This window comes from Rhinolophus ferrumequinum (assembly GCF_004115265.2).
Source record: "Rhinolophus ferrumequinum isolate MPI-CBG mRhiFer1 chromosome 5 unlocalized genomic scaffold, mRhiFer1_v1.p scaffold_110_arrow_ctg1, whole genome shotgun sequence".
Classification (NCBI taxonomy): Eukaryota; Metazoa; Chordata; class Mammalia; order Chiroptera; family Rhinolophidae; genus Rhinolophus; species Rhinolophus ferrumequinum.
The window spans coordinates 17,401,429-17,419,381 of NW_022680355.1; the positions used below are offsets into that span (position 1 = coordinate 17,401,429).

At 46.9% G+C, this 17,953-nt stretch overlaps 1 protein-coding gene across 2 annotated transcripts in view; it reads left to right on the top strand.

The window, feature by feature from the left end:
* Positions 1-17,953, top strand: part of CAMK1D (calcium/calmodulin dependent protein kinase ID) — a 375,375-nt gene that overhangs the window by 305,871 nt on the left and 51,551 nt on the right. For both annotated transcript variants that reach the window (XM_033100675.1, XM_033100674.1), the window contains exons 4-5: positions 6,661-6,799; positions 12,654-12,780. In XM_033100675.1, coding sequence (XP_032956566.1) covers positions 6,661-6,799; positions 12,654-12,780 — 266 coding nt within the window. The remainder of the gene's footprint in view (positions 1-6,660; positions 6,800-12,653; positions 12,781-17,953) is intronic.

The following is a 17,953-nucleotide window of genomic DNA, read 5'->3' on the forward strand; positions in this document are numbered from 1 at the left end:
AGCAATGAAGTCTGGTGCTTGGATGGATGAAAATCAGTGCACACCACAGAGCTGGCCAACCTGGTTTTGGTGGAATGGATTTGCTCTCTGAGCACACCTAAGGGCAACAGGAAGTCTGCACGACTGAGAATATGAAAGCAGTGGGGTGGCAACTGCAGCCCTTTGCTGGCAGACAGCACAGCCCCTGGAAATGACCCCGTTCCAAGATGCCCATCATCCCACACCCACACCCACCAATGGCAGCACGCTCAGTAGCGTCTTTCAGAAACGGGCTACCTTTGATCCCAAGCAGCTTAGAATGAACAGCCCAGCCAGGCTCCACTGCTCGGTTTTCAGAATCCTTCAGGCTCTGCCTTCATCCGCACCAGTTGCATTTTCCAGATAAGTCGGGTTTCTTTGCCTACCATATTCATTCCTGCCTCACCCTCTTTTCCATGCTTGTCATGTCCTTCCTCCTGTCTCTCACCTTTTGTCTTCCTTCAGGACCCACCTGACGTTTTTCTGCAATCTGATGAGTATTCTGCTAGACTCTGGAAGCACAGAGGAAGTTAAGACGCCTCTTTCAGGAAGCCTCTTTTAGCCACTGATTTCTCCCTTCTTCAGTGCCCTGTGGTCCTCCAGCTGGGGTCACAGTTTGGCAAGTCTTAGTCACTGGTGGTCTTGATTGTCAACTTGAGCTTCTTTTGTTGCCCCCAGATACAGACTAACACTGCCTGCCAGGGTGGGCTGATGGAAAGAAGGTGCTCACCCAACACTTCTTTCATGGACTGCATTTCTCTGAAGAGTCAATTCACCAAAAACTCCTTTCGTGATCATTCAGATGATCAACTGTTACTTACCATCGCTTTGCTCCACTCCTCCTTTAAGACAACTCAGACTCCCTTTCTCCTGCCCTGTCCCCTGGGCCCCTTCCAGGTGTCCTATGTGATCTTCCAAAACACCTTCATCACCCCACTCCTAATCGGAACCACCTGCATGGTGTTCAACGTACCTGTGTATCTTAGAACCCCACCACCACCCCCAGCTGTGAGTCCCTTGGAAACAGAGACAACATATTGTCTGGCTTGATCCAGGATTATTTGATGATTTGGTAAATTGAAAAAAGCATATAATGCATATAAAGTCCCCCCAAAAGGGTTTTCCTCCAATAAACCTCAAAAAATATATATGAAGACAATGTACATTCAAATATATGCTGCATGAATATGAAAGGTCCTTTATGTTGCCCAGCGTGTTTGTTTGCTAGGGTGGCCATAACAAAATACCGCACACTGGAGGGCTTAAACAGCAGACGTTTATTTTCTCACCGTTCTGGAGGCTGGAAGTCCAACCTCAAGGTGTCAGCAGGGTTGGTTCCTTCTGAGCCCTCTCTCCTGGCTTGTAAATGGCTGCTTTCTCTCCGAGTCCTCACGTGGGCTTCCCTCCATGTGCGTGCATCCCTGGTATGTCTCCCCTCTGCCGCCCTCTCTCCCTCATGAGGACACCCGTCATATTGGAGCCATATGACCTTGTTTAACCTTAAGCACCACTCTAAAGGCTCTGTCTCCAAATACAGTCACATTCTGAGGTGTACTGGGGGGGGTGTTAGGATTTCAACATATAAAATCGAGAGGGGGCACAATTCAGTCCCTAACACCCCAGACATTAAGAAGGCAAAATAACCTAAATCAAAGCGTAAAGGAACACAAGGGGTTAAATTGATCTGGTCCATGAAATGGAGAGGCATGTGTTTGTGTTTTGGAAATTTCTGAACAGATTGAGCCTGGAAGATATTGAGAAACTGAATTCTAAGAATAATGATATTTTTATTTGAGTAGGATTTATTGAAGGAGGAAAATATTGAGGGCAGAGGTTGCATGAAGTAAAGCCTTAAGCTTCCTGGAGTGGATGAGAGCCCCGCCCCCACCCCCCCCCCCCCCCCCCCCCCCCCCCCCCCCCCGCCAGGAGCTGAGTGTACGGGTGCCACCGCCAAATGAAGCAGTGAGGATTAAGAGTGGTGGCCTGGGAGATGGGCGGTTGCCCTGTGTGAGAGGAGGGAGACCCCAGGGGCTGCCAAGTTGGGACTTGATTCAGGGAAAGACTGAGAAGATAGATGCTTTCTTTCTCCGGGCTGGGTAAAAAAATACTTCTGTCTGTCCTCTGGGCCTAGAGCTTTCACAGTTGAAAAATGCTTTGCTTGTAGCCTCTTTTCATCACAACCTGCATTTTTCAAGAGTACTTTCCCCTTAGGACTAAATGTAAATAGGCGAGATGGTTCTTAACAAATGCACATTTATAACCAGCCTAGCCCTGGGGTACATTGAGACCACATTGGTCTTGTAGCTGTGTCACCCAGTTCTTTTCTTCTTTTGCTGCCTACTTCTGTGACAGCCCTTATGAATTTCAAGGCATATTTGTTGCTCCACTGCTTTTTTATTATCCCAGCATCATCGCTAATATTTCTCAGACTACTGTGTCTGAAATTAATAGCACAGCCCTATGCCATTTGGCCTTGAAAGGGAGGAAAACATTTTGCACAACCCTCTTAGGATACCTGGCTGAGTCTGAAAATTAAACTGACAAAGACAGGCGCACAGGAGAAAAGCGTATGTACTATACTGAATTTTTCCGTGTACAGGAGAGTCTTCACAAGAGAATGAAGACTTAAAGAAGCGACCAGAGCAGGAAGCTTGTTTACCTTTTAGACAAATAATAAATTTGTGGAGAACTGACAAGACAAAGAGATTTGGGCTAGGGGTGGTAATTGGTGAAGGAGGAACTAGGATGAGGTTTGTTTACAGAATTCTCTGGGCTGGTAAAAGTCTGTCTCCATTGCAACAGACAATTTATTTCTTGCCTTTAGCCAGAAAAGGGGGAGCTTTTTCTACTTTTACTGCTTCTTAATTGCTTTCAGCTCAAAATAATTTTTATGTCAAAGAGGCATATTTTGGGGTGACATATTCTGGTTTCCTCCAGCCTTCTTCACTTTATTTTATCATCTCCAACTTCTAGAGTGATGGATTTTTGGAGCCCAGTTTTCTTTATGAGCACAAGTAGTGTCTTTTAGTGTGGAGGATATTGTTTTAAGGCATAAAGCATTTTAAGTTATAAAAATTGGCATTAAATTTTTAAAATAAGAGGATAATATCTATCAAAATTAGATGGGGAAGTTCAAGTGCATGCAGAGAACAGTGGGGGTTGCCCAGTACTGACAGTATGCATGATATACCGACAAGTTATATTGCATTACAGAATACCATAATGGAATCGGAGCTTACAGCTTACTTGATCCAGCAACTTTGAAATTATGCTTCTTGACAATTATTCTTGAATTTGAAAGGATTTGCATTACTTAAAATTTTTCAAGTAAGCTGAAAGTTTACTGAGATTATTACATCAAACTATTTCACATTTGCATATTTAAACTTCTCATACTCTATGATATCAGTACTCTGTAATGGGCAAGGGTGATCAGGGACTGAGCAAACCCAGCTTCCAGGCAAAGACAGATTGTTCTAAACCAATGTTAAAGTTTGAATTGAAAAGAACAGAGAATTTTTGAAGCATCTCTCAGTCTTCTCCTTTAATCTTTAGTAGCCAGTGTATCTTTCCATATCTGCACCCCCACAGCTAAGTCTCTCTCCCAGTAGTCTCTCTCCCAAGTCATTTGATTTCTTGATCTCCTATTATGGTTCTGCTTCTTTTCCCCAGTCACTGGACCTCTGATGCTTCTGACTGCATCCTGATGCTTTGCATTATTTAATTGGGAAACTGTGCACATAGGAAGTTTGCCATAGGAGGATATTAACTCAAGAGGGCAACCTGTCAGATCCGCAGCCAACCACCCAACCTAACCATGGTCTGCAGGCCTGAAAGTGAGACACACCCATTGCCACAATTCAAAACTTATTTCCTCATTAGTGGTTCTGCGATTTTGGTTATTCACAAGTGGTTTTAAAAATGAGTAGGTATCTTAGCTTAGGCTGCTATAACAAAATACCAGAGATGGGGTGCCTTAAACAATGGAAATGTATTTGTCACATTTCTGGAGTCTGGGAAGGCCAAGATCACGGTGCCAGCAGATTTGATTCCTGTTAAGGGCTCTCTTCCTGGCACATCATAGAGAGAGCCTGGTTGGTCCGTCTTCCTCTGCATATGAGGGCACTGACCCCATCCTGGGGGCCCCACCCTATGGCCTCATCTAAATCTAGTCACCTCCCAAAGGCCCCACCCCCAAATATCATCACATTAAGAATTAGGGCTTCCACATAGGAATGTGGGGGTGGGGTGGGGTGGGTGCATATAAATATCCAGGCCTTTGAAATATACACTTAAGAAGATTTTTGAAAAACGTGAAGCGATTTGCAAATCTGAGATATTTTTATTAGTAGTGTTACGATTTTTTATTGGCAAGTTTTTAAACATTTCCCCTGTGCCTTGGTTTCTAAGGAAACCAAATTCATTCTGAGCACTGTTCAGGAAAATAAAGCCCTTAAATTTGAAATTTAAGAAGAGAGATATTAAATGTGCCAAGAATTTGGACTCTGACAATATGTACTACAGCAGTGTTATACACTTCAGCTCTGGTTCTTCGATTCAACAGAATCAACTAACACCTTATGGATCACAGAGCCGAAAAGAGGACTTTGAGAGAATGGGAAGCAGGAAAAAGCAGTTTTGAGGGAAGGAGAGGGTCTGGCAAAGTTTGGGTCGTGCGGGGTACTAAGGGTGGGAGGTGGGGTGGGGGTGGGGAGGGGTGAGCATCCCTGCCTGAGGTCCTCCAGCAGCTCACCGCGCAGAGGACGTGAGTAGCAGGCCAACCCGTGGTAAGAAGGCACTGGAACACTGCTAGTGATGCGTGGCCATGTTGGAAGATAGGTTGATGGCGGAGGATGATGAGGGGCACCATCAAAACAGCATTTCCTCCTTCTAACTAGTGCTGCCAGACTGACACCAGCCGTGCAGTGCGCAGTAGCTGGCCCGGAACCGGCCCCCAGGAAATGTTGAAGGAGTGGTAGAATAAGGTGGAATAAATGACCAAGTCAAGTAAAGGCTCCCATGTCACCCTGCCCCTGGCAGCTGTACGTCTGTCCTAAATCCTCAAGCTCTGCAAAGTTTCAGACATTGAAATTCATTGGAAGAAGGCTCTAGAAAAATGAAGCATGGCGAGATCTTGGTGTCAGTTGCTGAGAGGGGATGTTTGGGGATTTGGGTTTACCTACAGGGATCATTTAGATGACTTGGTCGTTAAAATGGTTTCTGTTTCTTTTTCCTCTTTCAATTGGTTTTTATTTCTCCTGAGCGTCTTTCCTCGCTTATCTAGATTGCTCAGTTTGCTTTGGAAACAAGACATTATCCAAGCACTGTATCACTTGGAATAACTATAGGTAACACAGAGGCCTTTTATAGCTGCAGTTGTGTTTTCTTTATTGGTTTTTAAAAAAAGAAGTATCAGAGGTTCAGTTATTGCACATTAATTGCCATGACTTGCAGAAAATAAGTCGTAGCTCTGTGTGTGTGTGTGTGTGTGTGTGTGTGTGTGTTTTCTGCCAGGGCGTGCCTTTTACTCTGTTAAAGCTGTAAAAGTTGTTTATGAAACTGTTTTATGCTTTTAATATTTCAAATAAATCTCTTTTTCATTTTGTTTTTGGAAAATTTGTTTCTTTTTTATAGAAAAAAATAGTTTTAACATATCCCTTGAAGCTAATTTCCAAGATGGCTTAATTATTTGACAGAAGCACTGTTTTCCTAAAGAAGTGTATGTTCTAAGAATTGGGAGGCTGAGGTGTTAGTTGTTTCCGTTCAGAATTGTACAGTACTGTCACTGTTAGACTCAGAACAGCATTGAATATCAAAATGAAAGGGTCTGTAGAGGTTGTTCACCAGGGCTTTTTGACCTTTGCCAAAAAAGATTTTTTTTTGCCTAAGCCTCTTTGCAATAAATAAATAAATAAAAATTTAATGCATTTTGAAAGTCAGAGAAAATTAAAATTAAATATTGTCACCAAAAACCAAAGCAATGCAATGTGGTAGAGTGTCATTTTTCTTTCGTTTTTTTTGTAATTATGTGGCTTTCAGGTTCTGCTGCCTCTGAGGGCGTCCCCCTACCCTCTGTTTGACATGGTTGACTAGATTAACTCCCTCATTTTATAGATAAAAGATGGAAGTTCAAAGACTCCAGGGATGCTTATGCACTCAGCATAGAAGAAGCAGAACTCAGTCAAAACCCCAGACATCCTGTTGGCTGCTCGGTGCTTTGCCCACAGCTCCCCAAACCCTGGGTTCTTTAAAGATACTCTGTTGTACAAAGGAGAAATCATGTCCAGCAGCATCTCTCTATATCTGATGATGTTTCTGGAAGGTTATATGACTTTACATTGTCACAGCAACGTAGAGGCAGAGGCCAGGAGAGGCTTGTCAAGCCTGGATAGTCCATGGGTCCTGGCTTATTTTTATTCCCTTTATTTTAGTCTGGAAATTTGTACCACAGTGACGTAGAAACACCTCCCAGGTGTCAGTTTCTTGGGAATAGGTGGGGCAAAATCTGACTTTGAAAATGGTTTCGTTTTTGAAATAAAATTTGGATCCTTTATCATATTGAAAGCTCTGATTGATGGTTTTCTCTGAATGATTCAATAGATCCTCTCAGACTTCTAATTTTTCTGTTTGTTTTTCCAACAGTGTATCTGGTGGAGAGCTGTTTGATCGGATCGTGGAGAAAGGATTTTACACAGAGAAAGATGCCAGCACTCTGATCCGCCAGGTCTTGGATGCTGTCTACTATCTCCATAGAATGGGCATCGTCCACAGGGACCTCAAGGTGAGGCCGTCGCTTAGCAACATCCTCCAGTTACTCTCCAACCCACAATGCACCTCTCCAAGAGGACTGGCTCCAGAGGAGGGGTGGGGTTGCCTCGATGTAGATATGGGTGGAATAAGTGGGCATTCGTGTCCTGTTAGTTGTCAGGGTCTTTGGGACCCAGAAGTAGCTTGAAAGCAGATGCAGATCAGTGGGCCGGGCTCTTCTCTGGTTGTTTTATAACCTTAGCTGCCAAAGGGCCACCAAGAGGTACGTTATGTATTGATTCAAGCCTATCTAAAAGGTTATTTTGTTCAAGATGTACAGGCCCCCAAAACCCTTCTCCCAGTGCAATTCTTCAGTCGTCTCCCAATTCTAGCCGTTTCAGCACACCACATTTTATGAAAGCGAGCAAGTGGGTAGAGGGCATGAGATAAGAGAGAAGGGAAATGGAAGATTATCAGGAAAAATGAGCTGCAATTACAGCCTTCTCCAATGTCCTGGAGGTTTCTTTCTTTCCTTTCCTCGTGAGGTTTTGGCATCCTGACCCTTCACCCAGTAGCACTGAAGGATCTGGGCTGTATGTGGGCCCCTTGGCAATACATTTCCCTCTGGGTCTATTTAGGTATCAGACATATCAGTTTGAGGAATAACGCAATGAGCATTGCTGACCCAAGGCTGTAATGTGGCTTCATTCTACCGCAGTCACGGATCCAGCCCCAGAGCTCACTGCATCAGTCAAGGTAGAAATCCCACCCCAGCTCACGTACCCGCCACTCGTGTCATAAACGCAGGGATTGTGTTGGACTGAAGCCACGCTATTGCCGACTACGGGGAGTCTAAATCCGTTTAAAGAATAAACCCTAAACATTAGTGAAAATGCAATTTCAGTGTCTTCCCAAGGTATGAGATGGTGTAGCTTTCTTTTAATAAGGGTTCACTGTAAAGGTTTCTCTCGTTCTCTCCATGTTATCAGTTTCCATTGACGAGGGCAGTGGCTGCCAAATGTTAGCCTGCATCAGAATTGTCTGGAGGACTTGTACAAACAGATGGTTGTCCCCACCCGAGATGTTCTGATTCTGTGGGTCTGCAGGGGGCCCGGGAACTTGCATTTCTCAGGGGTTTGCAAATGATGCCGGTATTGGCCTAGAAACCACTCCTGGAGAACTGCTGGATGAGGGGATTTGGGAATGTTGATCAAGTCCTTAGCCTTTGCCCTTTGCTGGCTTCTTGACAGGTGAAAAGGGCTGTGAGCACACTTAGCTAGTTTTCAGGCCTGGAGGTCCTTTCGAGGGTGGGGTGAGGCTAAGCCAACCTGCCTGGCACAGGCAGCGGTGCCTTCTCTGCTCTCTTGTGCCCTCCCTGATGCCAGTTCTGTGCTTCCAGCGCACAGCAGGCAGCTCTCTCAGAACAAGTTAGTGTGCCAAACACAGAGATGTGATGTGATGGGCTGGTTATCCTTATTAGAAATCATTTCTAAGCAGATAAACCATTTCCTAGAGGCGCAATGTTTGTTTCCCCCGTAGGAGGGCAGATTGGCTGGACGGGAGATACTGTTTTCTATACTCATGTAACGCTTTGGGAGAAATACTTGCAGATCCCAGCCTGTGGAGCTTTAAAATCACCCACCAGGCTTGTAGTTGTGGAAAGAACATTGCCGTTTTAGGACCTTTCTGTGATCTCTTTTCAGAGGCACAAAAGAGTTTGATCTATGTGGAGGAAGTTGATATTAAATTTTCATAAACATCAAAGAAAATGAAAACAAACTGTATGAGCTAGGCCTGAGTAATGGAGAACATAGTTGTGTTAATTTAAAATGAGGGCACAATCTGGGATACTGTCCCACCCCCACATGGAAATATACTTCCTTCTTCCTCCAGGAAGGTATTCTTGTGTCTTATTTCCCCAGGAAGCTACTAGAGCCAATCAGTGGTCCTTTTTTCAAAACAAGGGATTGAGACAGGAAATGTCCACTACTGCCTGAGATCAGAGTACGGCTTCTCCGCCCTGCATTAGTGCCCCTTGGGGCTGGGTCAGTCTTTGTGTGCGACTGTCCTGTGCATTGTTGGAAGTTTAGCAGCACCCCTGGCCTCCACCCACCAGATGCCAGTACCTCTCCTAGCGTTGTGCCAACCAAAAACGCCTGTAGGCATTGCCGACTGTCCTCTGGGGGGCGCAACTGCCCCCAGTTGAGAATCACTGGATTGGGGTGATTATGATAACATGACTTTATGGGAAATGTTGATTGACATCTTTTACAGGCTTGTTATGGGACTATTAAAAGGTAGGGATTGACATTTCAACTCAGGAATTGGCCACCCATTGTCTTGTAAAAGTGACATAAAATACAGAAAGCCGATTTTCCAGGTGAGTCCTGGGCCTCCTAGGACCCCAGGCAGAATTGCAAGATCCCCTCCCCCACTCCCACAGGCCTCCTACTGCCACCTGGGGCCTCCATCCAGACATCCCTGAGCCTGCCCTCTCTCCACTTTCTTCCCTGCCCCCTCCAACAAAAAGCCCTGCCTTCTTTACTAGTCTTGAGCCAATTAAAAGTATTGATCTAACCTGTGAATGACCAGTCCACCGAACCCTCTTTAGGGGTAATTGTTCTTCAAAAGAGCGCTTTATTGACCGGGTGAGTCTCCTGTAGGAGGAGTGTAGGAAGGGATCAGGGGCCCTTTGGCAATCTCTTGCCTGGACGAAGCCTGGTTCCGGATCATGAGATCACTGGCTTTGCAGATGTGGAAATACTGGGACAAGCAAGACTGAACATCAGAAGCTTAAACAAAAAGGCCCCTCTCTGCATCCACCGTGGATCCTTACTGTTCATCAAAGGGCAGCCCCTAAACATTCAGAGAAAACAAGAGCCACATGCACTTTTGGTTAGATCATCCCCCCGCTTCCCCCCACACACACACTTTCTAAGCATTATTCGTATTTCAATTGATTGGCCCACTTGATCCTCTTAAAGCTCATTGGAAACATCCTCAAGCATACATTGATTTTCTTTTGACCTTGTGCTTCGTCCACAGAATTAATGTCATAGTGACTGTTAAATGCCATTCCTTTTCGTGTTATCTGTGACGGATAGTGGGGTCCCGCACCCCCTCCCCTTTGGGTTCTGTTAAAGAAAAGAATGATTCTGACCTTTGTTATTCCAGACTGCTGCAAGAGGGCATTGCAATAGGGAGGACGATCGAGTTCAACTCAGTGTCCTTCAGCAAGGACACTGGGGATTTATAGCCACGGAGAAGAGTGAGGCATCATGGATGGAAAGTTAGTAAGAGGAGGGGGAAGGGTGGGGGCCTCTCGCTAAAGGCCGGCCACGGACCGAGACATTGACAGACAGAGGAGCCTGACCGAACTTGACTTGGGCCCCCTCAACCTTCTTTCTGACTGACCTTGGGCTTGTCCTGAGTCCCCTGACTGCCCACTTAGTCCCATCTTAGCGAGAGCCCTGCTGACTTAGTTTATCAGATTCCTTGTCCCCCACCCTCCGTGTCTAATCACCCTGACCTGCCTTCCGCAAAACTCCTGTCAAGTCAGTATATCCAGAATCTCCCTTAGCCTTGATACCCCCTTAGTCATTTTCCACCGACTGACCCCGCACTGTGCTGTGGCTGTAACCTTCCTCTGTCCTTGCCGTGTTCAGAGTTGAGTCAGGTCTCTCCCCGACTGCAAACCCCGTTTTAGTACTCCCCCTGAATGAAGTCTTCATCACCGTCTGGAACAAGTATCTGAATATTTTTTAACAACATCAAAGGTGGGGAGTGAAGAGCCTGACCAGAGAACCAGAATAATTCTCTCTAAACTGACTTAGCAGGATTCTTGCAAAGACTGGGCCCTGCAGGCACGGCAAGGGCAGGAGGGCACAGAAAGCCGAGGTCACGGTTGAGCCGAGGAGAGTGCTCCTCTGAGGGCGTCCGGGTCACTTCTCACTGTTTCTCTGCAGTGGTGGCTGCACCTCAGAATGCCCTCGGAGTTCTAACACCCAGAGGCCTGCCCCCAGGCCCAAGTCTACTGGAGAATAACATCTCCAGACAGTTAGTTCCCTCACAGCTGATTCTGCTCCACAGCTAGACCCAGAACCTCTTTTCTAAACACGTCTAGTGACTCTACATAGGAATAGTTCCTAAAATGCCATGCTTAGGGACCAAAGATTCACCACAAGGCACTGACAAGACAGAAGATTGCTTCGCTCGGGTCGGGACGAGAGCCAGACAGGAAATGGTGCAGGCAAATGAGCTCCCCAATTCGGATTCTTCTTCCTGTTGCATTTCCTGTAAGGTTTGGTGTAAACAAGAGGCTGGCTTACTTTTCACTCTGTGAAAAGTCACTCGGTGGCTCTTCAGAATTGTCTTGGTGGGGGAATGTCACTGGTCGATGGCAGAGCTGTCAGTCTGTGACGTTATCTCCCTCAGGACAGCGTCATTAATTAAGCAACTCTTCAAAAACAGATTTAAGAAAAAATGTGCGTGTGTCTGTGTTCAGGCTCTCGACCTGATGGCGCAGGGGCAGCTCTGAGGCTGCGACTCCTCCCGCGGGCTGCAGAAGCCCTGCCCCATTCTCTGCGCGGAACAGTGAGAGTCCCCAGTTTTACATAAAACACTGTAACAATGGAGCTTCACTGTCTGCCCCTCAGCCCCTGGGTGCAGGGGCGCTGCTGTGCAGACCTGTCCCGGAGAGTGACCAGTGGCCAGACCTGGGCTAGGCCAGGGGCCTTACTGCTGCCTGAGCCCTGCCCCGGTCTGTCCAGGGAGGCAGAAAAGGAGCTATTGCAATTCATGTTTTACAGCAAGGCAAACGGAAACGCGGGTCCTTAAGGATACGTGGCTAGAAGATAGTGGATCTTCCAACTCCCATTCATTCCCTGATGACATTGGGTGCTTCCCAGGAAGCAAAGCGAGCAGGTGTCAGTGGGCTCAGGAGAGGGGAAAGTGTGGGCAGGAACTACAGGCGGTGTGACTGAGGGCAGAGGGAGAGGCCCTTGGAGTAGAGAAAGCTGCTAACAAGGGTCTGAAGAAAGGAAGGAAACAGCACCTGCAAAAGTAATGTTATTTCTGGGACTCCCCTTCCCCTTAACCCAAGAAATGAATCAACAAGTCGGAGAGGTACCATCTTTCTAGTGCTCACCTAAAAATGAAAAGACCTTTCAAAGTGAGAGGCAACAACCGTTTCAGACCAACAAGAATAGCTAACTATTGGGGTATCATTCAGTCAGGCAGAAGCCCCAATAATGTTCCGATGAGGAGACAGAGACAGTGGGTATTTATGAGAAAGGGAAAGGGAACAATTACGTCCATAGAAGGGAGGCATTTCTATCAGTGCAGGTAACACAATGATGTTAATTCTAAATAATGTTTTTAATTTTTCATCCAGTAATCATCAGTCCAGTCATTATATAACCGCTTTCTTGTTATTTTTGTAAACAGTTGTTATTGTTATTATTAGGAAACGATGTGGCCCTAAGCCTAGTCCAAAGGTTATTTTGCCCTGTTTGTAACGTTCCAAGGTTTGAGGTATAAAACACGCAAGAACACAAAAAAGGTGGTTCCTCTGACATGGCAACTCCGGCTCCATTTTAAAGTGGCTCTGTTAATATTATAGTTGACACTCTGCCTCCAAATATGGTTATTTTTTTTTTTTAAGTAGACAAAATACTGATAATGGGAAAGGAACTAAATAGTAGGTGCCCTCTGCTGTGCAGGGCCCTCTACGAAGCTTTATTAAACACTGCTTTTCTTAATGTGTTTGCTTTGTGTAAAGGTCAAGTATATTCTTGAGTAGTAGGTAGATTTTTGTGGTTTGGTGAGTTTGCCACAATTAACCAGCTGTCAACATAGTTTGTAAATCTTTTTTGTTTTTTCCTTCCTAGCCCGAAAACCTGTTGTACTACAGTCAAGATGAGGAATCCAAAATAATGATCAGTGATTTTGGATTGTCCAAAATGGAGGGTAAAGGGGATGTGATGTCCACAGCCTGTGGGACCCCTGGCTATGTCGGTAAGGACGGTGTGTGTGTGTCCCTGTGTGTCAGCTTCATCGGGCTCCTTAAGCCTTTGACCTGGCACATGTTCACAACTGCCTTCATTTCCCTTGAGGGAAGAATAAAAAGACTGAGAGACACTGGGGCGAGTTAGAAGGGAAATTGTTTCCCTTGAAAGCTTCTAAGAGTTGGGTAGGAATCCTGTTTGATTTTAGTGTTGGCCTGACTGAAGGCGGGGAGTTGATTTGGGTGAATTCCTGGGTTCTAACACCAGAAACATTGCTTGTATATTTTTTCAGGTGGTTTACAGTGAGGCGCTGAGGTGACTGTAAGGTGCAGACAGAGATAGGACATTTAGAACGTTGAGATAGAAGCAGCCAGAAAGAAAATGTTGGCAGGAAGACTCTGGTTCAAACCTTGACAAAGCCACTCTCCTGAATTAGCCAATCCTGATATGTACTGGAGAAGCCAAGAACGAGAGTTTTCCCTAAAGTCAGAAGCCCATATTTTTTTGTACTAACCAGAAGGAAGGCAGAGAAGGCTACTGACAGATCCCAATGTGTAGATACTGAGATTCGTCTTCTGTCTTCTGGGACCTGGAGAAGGGCTGCCGGAACTGTTTGTGAAGTTTTTGAGACTTTCACTTACACAAATACATTCATTCATTCATCAACTGTGTATTAAAGTGCCTACTATGTGCCCAGTGCTGTTTCAGGCACTGGGGTGGCAGCAGTGAATGATACAGACAGGGCCCCTTCCCTCGTGGAGCTTACATTTTAGTTGCGAGTGACAGACAATAAACAAAGAAACAAATCAATGAAAGTGTTGTTTGAGATCATAGTAAGTGCTACAAATGAAAGAAAATAGGGGCGTGTGATAGAGTAACAAGGGGCGCAGAGGGATGGGGCCCGGGTTAAGGGGACAGGGAGGACGTTAGAGGGAAGAGGCATCGCTTGTACAAAAGCCCTAAGTGGGAAAAAGCCTGGGGGGAGGGTAGAGGCTCGGAATGTCCGGAACAGGGTTAAAACTGAGGTTGGAAAAGTTTTAGGAAATGGACACCAAGGCTGAATTCTCATCATGCAAACCATGGCTTTTCTTAGTGGGAACAGGAAGCCTGCCTCTGGAAGAGAGCGGGGCGTGTTATACCAACATCATCCTTGTTTGTCTTTGGGTATAATTCGGCTGCCTTCCCCGGCTGGCTGAGGAAAGGGGGCCACACACTACATGGGCCTGGGGGCCCAGAGCATTGTGGGAAACTCCAAGTGACCTGTGGAGCTCTTCATAGTCTTTCAAGTGCGTGGATAATAATGGGTGTTATGTCACAGCTGTTTCATTTTTAAGGAACTCAAAGAAGAGGAGGGAAGAGCAGGCTGCGGGAAATACAGAATGGCATGAGAGAAAAGGAGTTTTAAACGGAGGAGATGGAGCTGGTGTAAATGTGGCAGGGGATGAGGGTGTGATCTGCGCCGGCGGGGATTGTGTCCCTGGGTTGTGTGCATGCTCCAGACAGAGAAGGAGAGACTGTTCTGATCATGTTTCAGAGGCAGCGCAGCCTTGATGGAGATAATGGCATGTGAGCAATCTCTGTTCTGGGGGAGTAAAGTGATGGTTGTGGGAACAGGCTGGACCCCGTCAGGCACACTTAGCATCAGGGCTGTGACACACGTGTAGATGCACGTGTGTGCCTGGTGGGTGGGGGTCGGGGGGGCGGAAATGTGAGCATGTGAAGGGGGTACGTGTGCAGTTTCTCCAGCTCAGTCCCAACCATTAGGCAAGCGACACATCAAAACAAAGGGACAAGCTTATTCTCATTTCTTTTCAAAAACGGGCAAGAGAAAGCCTGTTCCAGCCACCGACATTAGAAAAGGAGAAGACCTATGAGGTCGTGGAGTCTGATGTCCTTGCCGGGGTGGCTCTGCTTTTGCAGCAGTCTAGTGCCCAGGCCACCCCGGGCTAAGAAGCGTCGGAGGGCGCGGTGGCCGCCCAGTGTCCCCCTTCAGAAGGAAACCCGCTCTCAGGCTGCGATGTAATGTTCTGACAAAGAATGTCCATATTTACATATGCCTCACACTCTTCTCATATTTGGCTCTAATGTTGGAAAGCTCTAGCACTTTCTAAACTGATTTTTACTTCTTTGCATCTTGGCAGAACCCACAAAATGGCAGTTTCTCTGGGTTTCTAAGTGGCTGCCATCTAAGTGGTCTGGTTTTGTTTAGATGTCAGATGCTAATGAGTCTGGGAACTGGGAACAATGTTTAGATGTCGCCCTTGCTCTCACTGCCCTAAGTGGCGGCCAGTGGAGCATCGGGTAATCCTGTTGTCAGATACTGAGTTTCCTATGAAACTCATAGTGGGGAGAGGGAAAGAAGGACTGTGGGAATATAGCAATTCTGTTTGTTCATGTGTCTTGAGCACTGAGACTCTTGGAAGACTTTAGAAGCAGGAAGGAGCCTTCTCGGGGAGCTCACATCTACCTAGACATGCCTCGGGTAGTGGGCTGTGTTTCCTCCCCTACAGTCTACGTTGCAAACTCCTATTCAGCCATCAAAGCCCAGCTTACATGTTACCTCCCTTTTGATTGCCTTTTTTTTTTTTTTAAACAGGACTTTATTCGGGAACAGTGTGGGGGAACAGTATGTATTTCCAGGACTTTTTTGCTTAATTGGGAAACAGTAGTTTTTTTTTCCCCAGGACTCATCAGCTCCATCCAAGTCAAGTTGTTGTCCTTTCAATCTTAGTTGTGGAGGGCGCAGCTCAGCTCCAGGTCCAGTCGCCGTTGTTAGTTGCAGGGGGCAAAGCCAACCATCCCTTCCAGGAGTCAAACTGGCAACCTTGTGGTTGAGAGCCCGTGCTCCAACCAACTGAGCCGTCTGGCCACCTGGCAGCTGAGTGGCAGCTCACTGACTTCATTCTAGTTGCGGAGGGCGCAGCTCGCTGGCCCATGTGGGAATCGAACCGGCAGCCCCGTTGCCCAGAGCTCGTGCTCTAACCAACGGAGCCACCCGTCAGCCCCTGATTTCTTTCTTAATACCCATCCTCTCCTTTGTCATCCTGGTTCTTTGCCTGACTCCTTTCTCATCATGGCTCTAAGTACATTGCATCCGGGCCCCGAACCTTGCTGTGGGTTTTTCTATTCATCTTTGCACAGATGCTTGTAGTTTGAATAACAACCCGAGGTTCATGAAAGTTAGCGATTTTTTTCTTTCCTCCCCTTACATTTGTTCAGCCTGTTATGGATTGAATTCCTGTTCTGTGCCATGCACAGTGGTTTGGTGTTAGGGATACAAATATGAATAAGATAGCCTCTGGCCCTAATCACGTTCTCAGTGTTACTGTGAGACGCAGAGGGCAAATAGCTACACTGAATAAGGTATGGTGAGTGCTACATTCCTCCCCCATTCAAGACTTAGTTCTTTAGTGCCTACACCCTGTTCTAGGCAGTAGGGCTGCATCAGTAGATAGAAAACAGATAAAGGTCCCCATCCTCATAGTATTTACATTTGAGTGGGAGGGACACAGATGATAAGCAAACAGCTAGGTATGTTAATTAATATCTTAGATGCTGATCAGTGCTCTGGAGAAAACTGAAGCAGCACAGAGAATAGCAAGTGTGTGTATGTGCGTGGTGGGCGTTGCAGTTTTAAACATGGTGATCAGGGCCGCCCTCACTTAGAAGGGGTGGCGAGGGGTAAGGGTCTGACGGAAGTGAAGGAACCGGCCATGCTGTTATTTGAAGGAAGAGCTTTCCCAGGATGCTGCGACGGCCCCACGGCGGGAGTGAGTGGGCTGCCAGACAGCAGGGTCACAGCAGATAGACTCAGCCGAGAAGTAGCAGGCAGGGCATGTGCAGACCCGACGCAAGCCATTGTGAAGACTGTGGCTTTTACTGAGGGCGGCAGAAAGCCATTGGAAGGTTCTGAGCTAACGCATGTCATAATCCGACTTTTACCAGAATCCCTCTAGTGGAGAGGCTGGAATAAGGAGAAATGGCAGCGGCTGGGACAGGCTGGTGGAGCCGAAGTGGTGAGCAGCTGTCAGGTTCCAGATATAATTGGAAGGTAGTGTCATCACGATTTTCTGAAAAATTGAAAGACAAATCAAGGATAACTGCACGCTCTTTGGGCCTGAGCACCTGGATGTGTGCAGCTGCCTTTAATCGAGGTGCCTGTGGGAGGAGCAAGTTGCAGAAACATCACCAGGGGTTGGAGTTATGATTTGTTAGACTTCACAAGGTCAGGGAGGCGACTGGAAGATGAGTCTGTGGTTCTGGAGAGAGAGCCAGTCTGGAGCGTTGCTGGTGGTTCTCGGTACACGTGGTCGTTATGCCCTGTGAAGTCACCACGGACACTGAATTAGTGACTCCTGGGGAAATGCAGGGGTAGGTGCCTGTGGGCCTCTGGTCACAGCGTTCTCAGCAGCTTGATGACACAGAACCTTGTTTTAGGTGTGTTTCTCTTCAATGACATCTCATTTAACGTTATTGTTGATTCACTGACATTGACCTCATGGCCAACAGCGCTGCCACCACACCTGAACGAGGCTGGTCAAACACGTATTTTGTCCATAAGGCACATCCCAGCCTCCTGCGCTAGGACCCCACACAGCACCTCCGCGCACACTCAGGGGCTGCTATAAACAGTGAAATCAGCACAACACACACCCGTGAGAAAACGGGGCCCCAGTGAGACTGTGAAAATGGTACTCACAGTGTGGGAATGGAAACGAGGGCAGGGTGGTGCCGCGTTTGACCTCCGCTGGGACGTGCACCTCCGGGCGACGCGAAGCTTTGGCCACTCTGCTCACGTCCACACATGACGTCGAAGGCATCAGGAGTACGATGGAGGTGCTACAAATAAATGCTAGCAAGTAGGCAAATGAAACAGTACGGAATCTGTGACCGGTGAGGACGCACTGTATTCGGGAGCTGGTGGCCTGTGGACGCATCTTAAAGCCAGGAGCCGGGGTGAGATTGCCAGTGGAGTGGGTGTCGATGGAGGAGAGGAAAGCCCCTGGGCTGAGTCCTGGGACCCAGGGGGACGAGGAGGCAGCAGCACGTAAAATAGGAAGAGTAGCAGGGGATGTGGTGTCTGGAAAGTGCTTCCAGGAGGAGAAAGGACCACCTGTCAGTTGTTGTCACGACTGAGTCAGGTAAGAGGAGGACTGGGTGCGTGCTGACCACTGCTTTAGGGG